Genomic DNA, 12,467 nt, shown 5'->3' on the forward strand with positions numbered 1-12,467 from the left:
GCCACACACCTTGTACTTCAAATCTTCAAACAAACCTGGTTCATTTCTTTTCATTTCATTGTCCAGAAATGATGAATACCTTCACTAACTGTAGGAAACTTGAATAAAGCATCGTACCACCAACCCCACATTTGAACCAACCTCCCAGAACCTTTAGGAATTTTCTCCTCAGCGTGAGGCTGAATAAGCCCCGCCCCCCGCCACTTTAGAGCTCTCCTATTTATTTTGGTTGAGTGTGGCGGGGCAGCTTCTACCCGGGGCACTGTCGGCGGGTTCTTACCCAGCCGGGCTGGATATGGCTAGCCTGGCAGGTGGTGCGACTCGCCGGTAAATGAGAAAGAGCTTCTCGATGTGTGCTCTCTTTTATAAAGGCTGCTCAGATGACAGCTTTCCTGTTTGAAATCCAATCGTTCAGGTGCTCTGAGTGACCGGTCACGGTGACTCCACGCGCCCATTTTTATACTGGAGAGTTTTTATAAGTTTAAAACGACGCAGATTAGCACAGACTGCACATTAGGCTCAGTATTAACCTGTCTGTACAGAGACTGGGCAGGGCTCACCTGAACCTTTTAAATTTATTATTAAAACGTGGCTTGAGTCAACTTTTTATAGTGTGATGTTTAATTAATACATAGGCTATAAATAGGTCTCAATTGCTGTAGCTAGTATAATAATTATTATTATTAGCCCATTGCTAAGCACTATCAAATCTGCACTCTGTTCCTTTCCGACAAATTTGGCATAGCATTCCTTTAGACTATAACAGAAACTTTGCTATGACCTTTCTAAATAAAATACTTTAATTCGTCAGAAATTAAATTACTCAATAATAGAATAGTTTCCACATAGTTTTGCATTCTTTAATCTGATGTTTAAAATGATTTAGCTGTTAAAAGGTACTGTAATCAGAATATGTTTATTACAATAACATGTCTCAAAGTTTAAGTAAATAAAAGTTCACGTTTACTAAAAGTTTTTTGAGAAGTTCTTTTTTCGCCGACAAAAGCAAAATAAAAGCATTAAACTTGTTCATTTGTTTTAATAATTGTTCACGGAGTCGTAAAACACTAAATTAATCGACTAAAACAAAATAAAACCTAATGGCACGATGTGTTCACTTGTAATACTGCCGTTAATAGTAATAAACAGTGATAGCACATGTAGTAATAAAGTAAATAGCCTGCTCTTCCACTTCACAAAATAAAAGGCGCGTTTAGTTGTGTGAACAAATTGGTGAATAATAGTAATTATAACTGTAAAAAAATATAAACAAAACATAACATAAAATCAATTATAAATAAACAAATAAGTATTCTAGCTATTTTAATTATAAAATTATAAAATCACATTTCCTATTCCTTTTTTATACCTTTTTATACTAAGACTTAAGTAAGTCAATATTTAGGGTTTTTTTTTTTTTTAAGAAAACTTAAGCACAGCTATCTATCTCTAATTTATACCTTTAGAAAAATTACGTAAACAAAAATTAATAATTTAATTTTAAATATAATTAAAAGTGTCCAAGCAGGCCCTGAGTGATGAGAGCTGTCTCTTCCTCTCTGTGCCGGTCACTGCTGGAGTTTGCTGAGCGTGTCTGTGGCCCATGGGTGGAGTTTGTCTCCTCCATATTCAGGAGCTGGGAGGCTGTCTGAAGCCCCCCGCGCTCAGACATATAAGAGGGAGCCCCTTATAAGGTCCCTTTAAGACAAGACTAATGAACCGCGTGCGCAAATCAGCGGGCCACAGCACTGCCAAACAGACAGACAGACACCTATGGTGTGCTTTAAGGAGCCTGGAGAGGGAGAGAGACATAGAGCAAGACAGGCAGAGAGAGAGCGAGACGAGGTCCGCGGACAATGATGATGATGGAATACATGACGGACAAGTTCCCCATGAAGAGTGAAGCGATTAAGGGCAGTGAGTACTACATGGGCTCGGGCAGCACTCTGGAGCAGGTGATGGAGAGCCTGGAGAGTGTGCAGTACTACGACAAGACTTCACCTAAGTGTGTGCACTCTCACTCCTACACCCTGCAGAACAGCGAGCAGCACAGCAGAATGGACAGGGCCTCGCCATGTGACAACCAAAGCAGTGAGTGTGTGTCTGGATTTTAACCATATAGTATATTTAGTGTACATGCCTAATGACTTTAGATAGATAAATAGATACAAATCTTTAATGTTATTGTCACTTTAACAAAAACATCAAAATTACAGTGTCTTTAACTCAAAAGATGTGCAAGAAAAAAAATAAAGCTATGTCTATATATACAGAATTGCAAAAATGAGTCTAATTTTACTGTAGGTAATAGAGCTATAATCTATTTTAAATGTGCACACGTAAAAAGCAGCAGAATTTTACATATATATCTAATTATAATCAAGACATGTAATAAATCTATGGTTTATTTATATGTTTAAAGTTAAGTATTTTTTATTATTAAATTCAATCTAATTAGATTTTTTATTTAATAATTAATGTTATGTATTTATAATTAAAATACAGCATAATCTTAATAATAGTGTTTCTAGGTTCCAGACCCATGATTACTATACATTTAATCATTTCTGACAGGGATTACAAGACTAGATTACATTTGTTTCTTTTACTATTTTTTCTAAATTATATTCTATTACTGTTTCTTTGTTTTCATTATTATTTTAAAATAGCCGACAGTTGTTTTAAGGCTATATAAAGTTCAAAGTTATGTATCCATATCGACTAGCAATACACTATAGTCTAAATATATTATACATACAGTATGCACACAGCCTGTGATCTGCTTATTAAGCATAATTATAGACTAAAAACATATACGGCCTTTCTCAGCACTGTTTTTACTTTTGGCCTCATTTGCTTTGCTATATATTGCAGTAAAATTCACAGCGAAGCAGAAGACTTAAATGGGCAGTGTAGGAGCTCAATAATGAGATTTTATATAAGGCCTTCCTAAAGGAGCTGCCCGTAATCACCACACAGTTTATAAACAAATGATCATATAAATTAATAAAGAGAGTTAACGACTGACAAAGACTGGTAACCTACTGAGCAAATACACAGCAATATATTTACTTGTGTAAAAACAAACTTCAAATGTAAGAAAGATTTTTAACTATCAGAATTGCCATGGAATAAAAAGTCCAGATATATAACTTCAGAAATGTAAACTAAATAAATATAAACTCAAGAACAAAATCTGGAAACACACATAAAAAAACGAGTTATAATACCAAAACGCATTTCATATATTTGTTGTTGGTAATCTACTTTGCTCCAATTAACTTCTTATTAAAATTGCTACCAGATTACCTATGTTCTTCTGATCATGAATCAAAGTTAAGTTTGCAAACAATTAGTATAGTTTAATACTTAGTCTGAGGTTTATCTTATTTACAAAACTTTAATAGGTTAGCTAATGTTAATAAATAGACTCCCGGTTTCTCGGGGTTTTAAAGGCACGTGTCTGTGCGCAGATCCCGCGTACCGGGCGGCCGAGGCCGAGGACGAAAGCGCGCGCACCGCCGCCGAAAGCCGCGAGCGCAGCGACGGGGACGAGCTCGCGGAGAAGGCGGACAGTAACGTCACCAGCAGCAAAAAGCGGAGACACCGGACCACCTTCACCAGCGCGCAGCTCGAGGAGCTGGAGAAGGTCTTCCAGAAAACTCACTACCCAGATGTGTACGTGAGAGAACAGCTGGCCATGAGGACAGAGCTGACCGAGGCCAGAGTGCAGGTCAGATACCACTGCTGCTCCTTATTATTAACACACACACCATTCTCTCTCTCATACACATATTTACCCCATTTAACACACTTACACACACAGCCTTAACCTCAGCTTCATTTCACTGTGACCTTACATTTACAATACAAATTAACATTTTTAGTGTTTACTAATAGCGAATACAGCATTTTAGTGGCAAATTCAGTGAAAATGTGCATAGAAACAAATCTATTAATGTAGTGATAAATTGACCATAATATTCACTCTGATTCGCACTAGTGTGTGGAACATTGTCCACAAGTATTCCTACTTTTAAGGCCCATTTTTGAACTCCACATAAAGTTACATAATATAGTTTCGTTTCATGCGGAAGTTTGAGCATCCCTGGACATTATAAAATTTTCTTAAGTTTGTTAATGTTTTCTAAGTGCTGTACAGGGGGAAAACGCAAAAAGATAAATACAAAAAAAACCACAATATCTATTTAATGTGCAATGGCATTTGCACACCCCGCATTTCATAATTTATTATATTAAATGATATGTTGATATGCATGAGTTATTCAAATACGATTTCTGGTATACAGTAACAAAGTATCGTGTATCATGATTCAAAGTTTAATTTGGAGATTGTAAACAGTTTGTATATTTAAAGACATAATCCGAGATGTTATCCTTTTAACTTTTAACTAACCAGCTAAAATATCCAGCACAAGACCCTATGCTGGTAAGTAAACTTGTTAACTAGCTCCTGGCCAGCATAGGGTATGTTTCTTTTGTTCTGGATGATCTGATGGTAGCAGGATAATCTTTAATAAGTAAGCTAATGTTAATAAATAAGCTACATACTGTATAAGTCACGCATACACGTAGTTTTCTGTATAATGCTATAACCCGCTATCAGTTGCGTTTCGGAAGTATTGAGCGGGGGTGCCCAAACATTTTTTCGTAATTTAAGTAGGTGTTATTTTACTGTGTAATATCAGAATACATGACTTCACGTTAATGAATTAAAATTATTTTTTTTTCTCGTACAATCCTCTATGACTGTTTTTTTGTATGAATTAAGAGCTTCCTTATTTTATTTAAAAACCATTAAAACAGCTCCGATAATAATACGCTAATGCTTGTGGCCGAACGCCTGATTATATAATTAGCTAGATATGTAAGGCTAGCATGAAAAAATAAGTTAAAGGTCAAAAGCATACATCTCCACCACGCTTAATTTTACATTTGCCTAGATTTAACCACTATTTATCTCTAATCTCCTAAATGAACATTAATTTTAAATTTTTTTTTGGATTTGGATTTGATATCTTGGATTTAGCCTTTAGCGGTTCACAGAAAACTGACAATGTTACTAATTATCTAACACTGCATTAGGAAAGTCTGATTTCTTCACTTTTCATTATGTCTCACTTTTTTTTAACTGAGATATATATACAAATTCTAAAGAATATTCGGCGTTCCATCTGAATTCAGAGGATTTTGAGTAAATGGTGACGGATTTCTTGGTTCTCTCTGATGGATACAGGTTTGGTTCCAGAACCGCAGGGCTAAGTGGAGGAAGCGAGAGCGGTACGGACACCTGCAGCAACCCAAAGGCCCTTACAGCAACACATACGAGCTCACAGCCTTACCCAGAACAGACACCTACTCACAGGTGAGTTTACAGCTACAAATTACTCTTAACAGTAAGCCTGCTGGGAATAGGACTGTTACAAAATACAACCTTTCTGGAATATAAAGCTCTGGGAAAAAATTAAGAGACCACTTCAGTTTCTGAACTGGATTCTCAGATTTTGCTATTTATAGGTTTATGTTTGAGTAAAATAAACATTGTTTTATTCTATGAACTACGGACAACATCTCCCAAATTCTAAATAAAATTATCATGTAGGGGATTTTTTTTTTTTGCAGAAAATTAGAAATAGCTAAAATAGCAAAAAAGATGCAGAGCTTTCAGACCTCAAATAAAGAAAAGAAATTAGTTCATATTCATAAAGTTTTAAATGTTTGTGTATCAATATTTGGTGGAATAACCCTGTTTTTTAATCACAGTTTTCATGCATCTTGGTATGTTCTTTTCCACTAGTCTTACACACTGCTTTTGAATAACTTTATGCCACTCCTGGTGCAAAAGTTCAAGTACTTCAGCTTGGTTCGATTTCTTGTGATTGTCCATCTTCCTCTTGATTATATTCCAGAGGTTTCCAATTTGGTAAAATCCAAGAAACCCATCATTTTTAAGTGGTCTCTTATTTTTTTTCCAGAGCTACATATTATCAAAAAACAATTATGATAAGTGGTATTGTTATAATTGTAAGAGTGTCATGTCATGCCACTGATATATAATGGCATTAAAAAGCATTTACACATTACTTTTCAGGAGATGTAAATGTTCATTTAGTACAAATATTCAGCAACTGGATTTGGAAAATAAAATAAATAAATAAATATCCTACTAAAATAAAAATTAAAATACCACATTTTTTTTGTTAATATGCTCTTTTCACTAAGTAAACACAACAGGAAATTAAAGTTATTCATATATTGTATGATAAGTCGATAATATAATTATTGTGGCAGGCCTATTAATGCCTTAGGAAATAAAAAATAGTCACCCTATTATTCTAATGTCCGCACTCAAAACCTTTCAGAGCAAATTTGGGCCAAAAATTATTGTTTAAAAAAAAAAAAAAAAAAAAAAAAAAAAAAAAAAAAATCTTTTTATACATATGAAAACGCCAATGTGTTCAGACAAATTTGCACTTCATACCAGAAAACGTAAAGGATTTTTTATGTTTAAGCCTTTTCCAATCCTTTGCTTTTATTAAAATTGTAAATCATATAGTTATGTTTCCACTGTTCTAAAAAGTGTTGACCATTTCTGAAAATGCTAAAATGTTAACCGGCTGCTTTCATTAAAATTGGAAATCATATAGTTAACTTTCCACTGTTGTAAAAGATTTCAGAAAATGCTACTCACACATTCTCTAATTGGCTAATGGGAAAACAACATGCAATAAAAACGGTAACAGCTGCAGGATCTCTGCACCCTGGAGAACATCTGGGCCATCTGAGAGCTGGACGTATTTATAGTGCTGGATGCAACCATCATTATTTTACTTAAGACTGAGGTCATATCTGATATGCAGAGAATAGCATGTGCAGCCAATGTAAAACAACTGACTGGCCTGCTCTCTAGATTTCATTATGATGGTCCTGATGGAATGTTTTTCTATGTGGTGTCCTGGAAGAATGTTTTCTTGACTGTCTATTTTAACCCCAGCTTTGATATTTATTTTTAGACCATTTCTGTTATCTGATTCAGTGTAGGTATTTGATTAGATGCTAAAAAGCCTGAGTCCTGGTGTTATGTTTGGAAGCATTAATAAGCTCATCCCATATCACTGAAATCTTAAATCCCCATTATTCTTAAATACAATTTTGACCTAGTCCAATATGGACTGTATTTTGGTCTGTATAATTAAAGTATGCGATTTCAAGCCATACAAATAGTGTTGTGAACACATAGTCTTACCCTTCACGTTAGAGTTAAATCTAGAGTTTTGGCATGAACCTGAACAATGCACAATACATGGCCAATCTAAACAGAGCTCTTTTATATGCACTGAAAAATGCCTGGTTATTTCTAAAGGATAAAAAGATGAATTAAAAAAAAGGATAAAAATAATAAAAGGTTTGTGACAAATAGAACTGTATAGGACCTTTAATTATATGCAACAGTTTCTCCCTCAGAGTTTACACAAATTAGAAATTAAATGAAAGTGTATAAAATAAAAGCTTCATGTTTTAAACCATTTCCTCTATTGTCGCATCGCACAGATTCCCAACAACCTGTGGACGGCTCAGTCACCCAGTGGCTCCATGGTGTCGTCCTGCATGATCCCACGAGGTTCCCCTCCTTGTGTGCCCTCCCCGTACCCCCACTCTCCACGAGCTCCAGAGCACGGTTACGTGGGCTTCCCAAACCACCAACAAAACCAGTTTGGCGTCAATCACGTCTCCCTCAACAACTTCTTTGCTGATTCACTCTTGGCTCCAGCACCCAGTGGACATGCAGCATTTGAGAGCAAGCCTGAATTTGAGCGGCGGTCCTCCAGCATCGCTGTCCTGAGGATGAAGGCAAAAGAGCACACGGCCAACATTTCCTGGGCTATGTGAGCCACTCTCTCAGACTCTTACACATAGCAATAATACAAGGAGTTTAACCTTAAAGCATTGATAGGGCTGATGGTCTTGAACTCTTGAATGACTGAAATATAAAATGATTTCTTTAAAGAGCTTCAAAATTGCAGACAGCACCATTGTATCATTCCTTCACATGCTGAAATACCGAAATTAGAAGTTGGCTATAGAATAGAAGTTGGTTATAGTTTAAAAAGGAGTCTCTTTAGGAATCAATAGTGTGCCTTGTTATTCCTGATGCACTTACAATGATGTGAAAACAGTGGCACAGGGAGCGTTAGGAGATAAACAGCATTCTGTTCTCAGGACTTAGAGCAGAGGTGATGTCTCTGATATACTAACATTTTGTTTGTGTGCTTTGAAGCAAAGCTGTGTACAACTCAAACCTGTGGCTGGCTTAAGCTCTGCCACAATCGGAGGATCATTTCATCCTCTGTGATAACATTATTTGAATAAAATTTATTTCATTAAATTAGTGATTGTTTTTGTCAGTTATTTTTCATTTGTAAAACAGAACATACATGCTTAACTATGTTAAAATGAATGATTTTAAAAAATGTTTAACATTTTTGCATATATTAGGGTTCAAGCCCTTTTTAACCAATACATTTTCAGGATTTTTTCGTCGACATCAGTGCAGACATGGACAATAAAACAAACAAAAAAATCAACTAAAACTACAATCAAAATTGATTATAGTAAACCTAAAATGAATATTTTGAAAAAGAAGTTTACAAACAATCTTCAATAATAAAATGAGTTCCACTGTGTAGGGCTAAATTACTAAACTAACTCTGTGCTGATGTATTTGTTAGCTCAAAATAGATTTTCTTCATCAATAACAAAAACAAAGATTTGTAGACCAAATTTCCATGACTTTTCCAAAACTTTCTGGGTGTTTTTATTTTTCCAAACCTTATCCAGACCTGAAAATTGCTATTTTCAAATTTCATTATTTTTCAGGTTTTTCATGACCGTGCAAACCCTGATATATTATTAACTTGAATTAATGAAAAACAAAGGTTTTTGATTCAGTATTTTTTGTTATATGTAAATCTTGAGATTTAAAATGTAAAAGGGTCTTCTGAAATGTACCCACACTATAAATTGAGCTTACTTTATTGATTTAATTGACTTCCCCCTGCACTGTATTTAATAGTATAGTTCCACTCTGTTATATTTTAGTCAGATAATTACAGTCATATGCAAGTTAAAGCACCCCTCATCAAATTCCATCTTTTAACTGAAACTAAATTGAAAAAAAGGCTCAGGTTTGTTTCAATCCCTGGTGTGATTTGATTGGTCAGGTGTGAATACAACAATCAGGTGGACTCCACAAGTTTGTTAAAAACAGCGCACATAGTCAGTTAAACCTAGTATATTACCCATATAACACAGCTATAAACAAAAACACCTTGTCATTGCTCCATGTTAAACTGCACAGGCGTACTGTATGCACTAGTTCAGAACACAAAACCTTTTTCCTGTATTATTTTTTTTATTTATTTTTTGCTCCTGCTACACACAGCTCTGGCCAATAAGCAGAGAGAAAGTTATCACTTGTGTGAAAACAACTCAAACCACAAGGACAGTGCTCCAAGTTTACAAACTTGTTAACTGATTTGGACCAGAGCATACAAACTATTGTGTAAAAACACACATTTTGTTTATGTAACTGTAACTGTTGCTGTCACACAAAAACAAGTCCAAGTTTACAGGGCAATAGAAAACTCCTTAACTTTCAAGTCAATTTCGAGTACATTGGGGGCATTTCTATTGATCTATACAACACAAAAAATGACACAATCTAAAAAACACAACTGATAGATATGTGGTTTTCTAAAGGATATGATCACTTATTTTCATTTAAAAAAAATGTACTGTAGTGCCAAAAGTTTCTATATGACGAATTAGTAGGGTTGGACAATATTGGAAATCTGACAAAAAAATTGATATATATATATATATATATATATATAATATTTCAAAATAAGTTTTTAAAAAAATCACCGGATATTACCAGATATCCAATATCCAAAATTGAAGTGAAATATTGATACTGGACAGATATTATCAAGGAAAATGTGAACAGTGTTAAAAAGATTTAAGGACATTCCACATCCTGCAGCGTGACTACTATGCAGGCACACATTGCTGAAATGATCAATTGTGCAGCTATGCTAAATCTGTAATACTTATTTCATTATGAATGACACTACAAGAAAGGGGGATGATGGAGGAGACAGACCTGTATCTTTATTGCTTTAAGCACAGTTAGAATTAATAAAAAAAACCCATTAAAAATAATAAAGTTAATGAAGATATACTGTCAACAGCATCATTAAACTAACAGAACTAATTTACATAAAATAAGTTAAAGGTATTGCTTACACCTCTTTTGAGCTTTATGTTTTAGTTTTGTTGTTAACAGCATCTAAAAAAACTTCAGTTTGTGAGATAATATTTAAGGAAGAAGTTTCAGTTTAAACGCAACAGTCTGTTGAGAACTGTTTAGGCTCTGATAGAAACTTTTATGTGATATCATCCATTTTTCACTGAACTTACACTGGTTTCAGTCTGTTTATCCACATCTACATAAAACATCCTGACAGTCGGACTGAAATAGTGGTAAAAAGAAGAATTGTTTGCGGAGTCACTTCCACCGATAACATGTTCTTCCTATTAAATAACAGTTAGCTCATCTCCAACGCTTAGCTCACTCTGGGAGGGTTTGCACTAGGGAGATATCAGACTGGGATTATAACATTTGGCCTGAAACACATCTCTACTCTCTTACAGTAACTGCTCAGATTGTTTGCGTGTGTGGGTGTGTGTTTATATGTGAGTGTGTGTGTATTTATGTATGTATGCATCTGCTGTTTGTTCATGAATGTCCCTTGCATCTTTCTTCTCCACCGAAAACCCCAAAGCCACTGACTGCCCCCCTATCCTCCCACACACACTCGACTACATACAGCACACACACACACAACCATTCCTCTGCAGCAGGAGCGTTGGAGAGTTCCTCCTCAGTGGAGCGGTGTAAGACGGATGGAGCGGCACATGTGAGGAGTGTGATCCCACCGTGGGCCGCTGCAGACGAGATCCATCAGCAGGGCTGAATGGGTTTGACCCTGTGGGGTGAGCCCGAGTCATTAATACAGCAGCTCACACACGTGCGGGGGAGGAGGGAGAGGGAAAGGGAGAGAGGGAGAGGGAAAGGGAGAGAGAGAGGAAGGGAGAGAGAGAGAGAGAGAGAGAGAGAGAGAGAGAGAGAGAGAGAGAGAGAGAGAGAGAGAGAGAGAGAGAGACACACAGCCCAGATTACAGCACACACACTCACATCAAACAGCCTGGCCAAGGAACAGGGCAGCCCCGGCTCAGCACACGGTGTCTTTTTTAGGTGAAACTTTTCATATTATACAGATTGTTTCTGTGCCAGATCCTCAGCCTTAGAATGATCAGTGTTTGCATCCACTTTTATAGTGGAAGCAGTCCCAGAAGATCTTTTTTCTTCCTCCTGGTATCACTGCTAACAGATCATTTAATTTGGAAGTTTGTTTGGTTAAGTAGATGGTCATTAAATAAGTAGTTCTACATGATTGAAAACTAATTCTAATAATCCTGAAATGCTTATGCCAAAATTTATGGAAAAGTGGTGCAAAAAGAGGCCTCTCTAGATGTTCCTCAAACTACTTAAAACAGAAGTCCCTAATATTTTGACAGTATATTCAAAAGCACAAAATTTCATACAGCATTGTATTTACATAAATATGCATTAAAAGAACTCTACATTTTCTGTGCAATTATTATCTTAATCCGCAAGTCCCCAAAATGCTTGGACGGCTGCTTTAGGATGCCTAGAATTAGATTTTTGATTATTCTCTCCTCATTGAAATGAAGTACATAAGTACATGATGCATATAGGAACAGGGTATCTTGTTAAACTGAAAGATGGATGGATGGGTCAAAGCACACAGCAAGATCTTTAATCAGCGTAAAACACTAAAGCTTGGTAGAAGTTTTCAATAAGACAAAGGTGAAGCCAAGTCCAGATATCAGTCCAATACTGAATCAGTGGAGCTGTTGAAAAATCAACAATCAACAAACTTGATCAAATCTGCCAGGAACAATAGATGTAGATCACTATCAAACTGTGAAAAACAATACGGTTTAAAACTTTGCCTTAAGAGCTTATAGGTTTGTAACAAAAATACTAGCAGAGCAAATGTGATTATTTTTCAGGTTGGGTACCTATGCAACCCTATGGGATAACATTAGGAACATTACATGCGCTGGCCTGCCACCTCATGGTACAAAGTTGGTTGGTTGTTGGGGTTTTATTGCCACTCCAGCACAAATTTGGCTATTTGTGGCATACACTTGGTTTTAAATGTGTCAAATAAGATGTTTAAGATTAAGATCTGATAAAAACTTTAAAATCTTCCCTGGTAGGTGTTTCCCAAAAAGGTCCTTTATGTTCTGTTCTTGATAGTAAAATGTTCTTATATGGTTATGGGCTGGACAGTCGA

At 35.8% G+C, this 12,467-nt stretch overlaps 1 protein-coding gene and 1 long non-coding RNA gene across 2 annotated transcripts in view; one reads left to right on the forward strand and one right to left on the reverse strand.

Moving 5' to 3' along the window:
- The window catches only part of LOC111194768 (uncharacterized), a 56,096-nt gene that overhangs the window by 5,563 nt on the left and 38,066 nt on the right, over positions 1–12,467 (reverse strand). The gene's annotated exons all lie outside the window — the stretch shown is intronic.
- alx1 (ALX homeobox 1) lies at positions 1,689–8,407 on the forward strand. Its single transcript, XM_007249249.4, has 4 exons — positions 1,689–2,091; positions 3,474–3,733; positions 5,258–5,386; positions 7,573–8,407. Exons 1-4 carry the CDS (start codon positions 1,857–1,859, stop codon positions 7,909–7,911), a joined length of 963 nt encoding a protein of 320 aa, XP_007249311.2. The 5' UTR covers positions 1,689–1,856; the 3' UTR covers positions 7,912–8,407.

This window comes from Astyanax mexicanus, chromosome 9 (assembly GCF_023375975.1).
Source record: "Astyanax mexicanus isolate ESR-SI-001 chromosome 9, AstMex3_surface, whole genome shotgun sequence".
In the NCBI taxonomy this organism is placed as follows: domain Eukaryota; kingdom Metazoa; phylum Chordata; class Actinopteri; order Characiformes; family Acestrorhamphidae; genus Astyanax; species Astyanax mexicanus.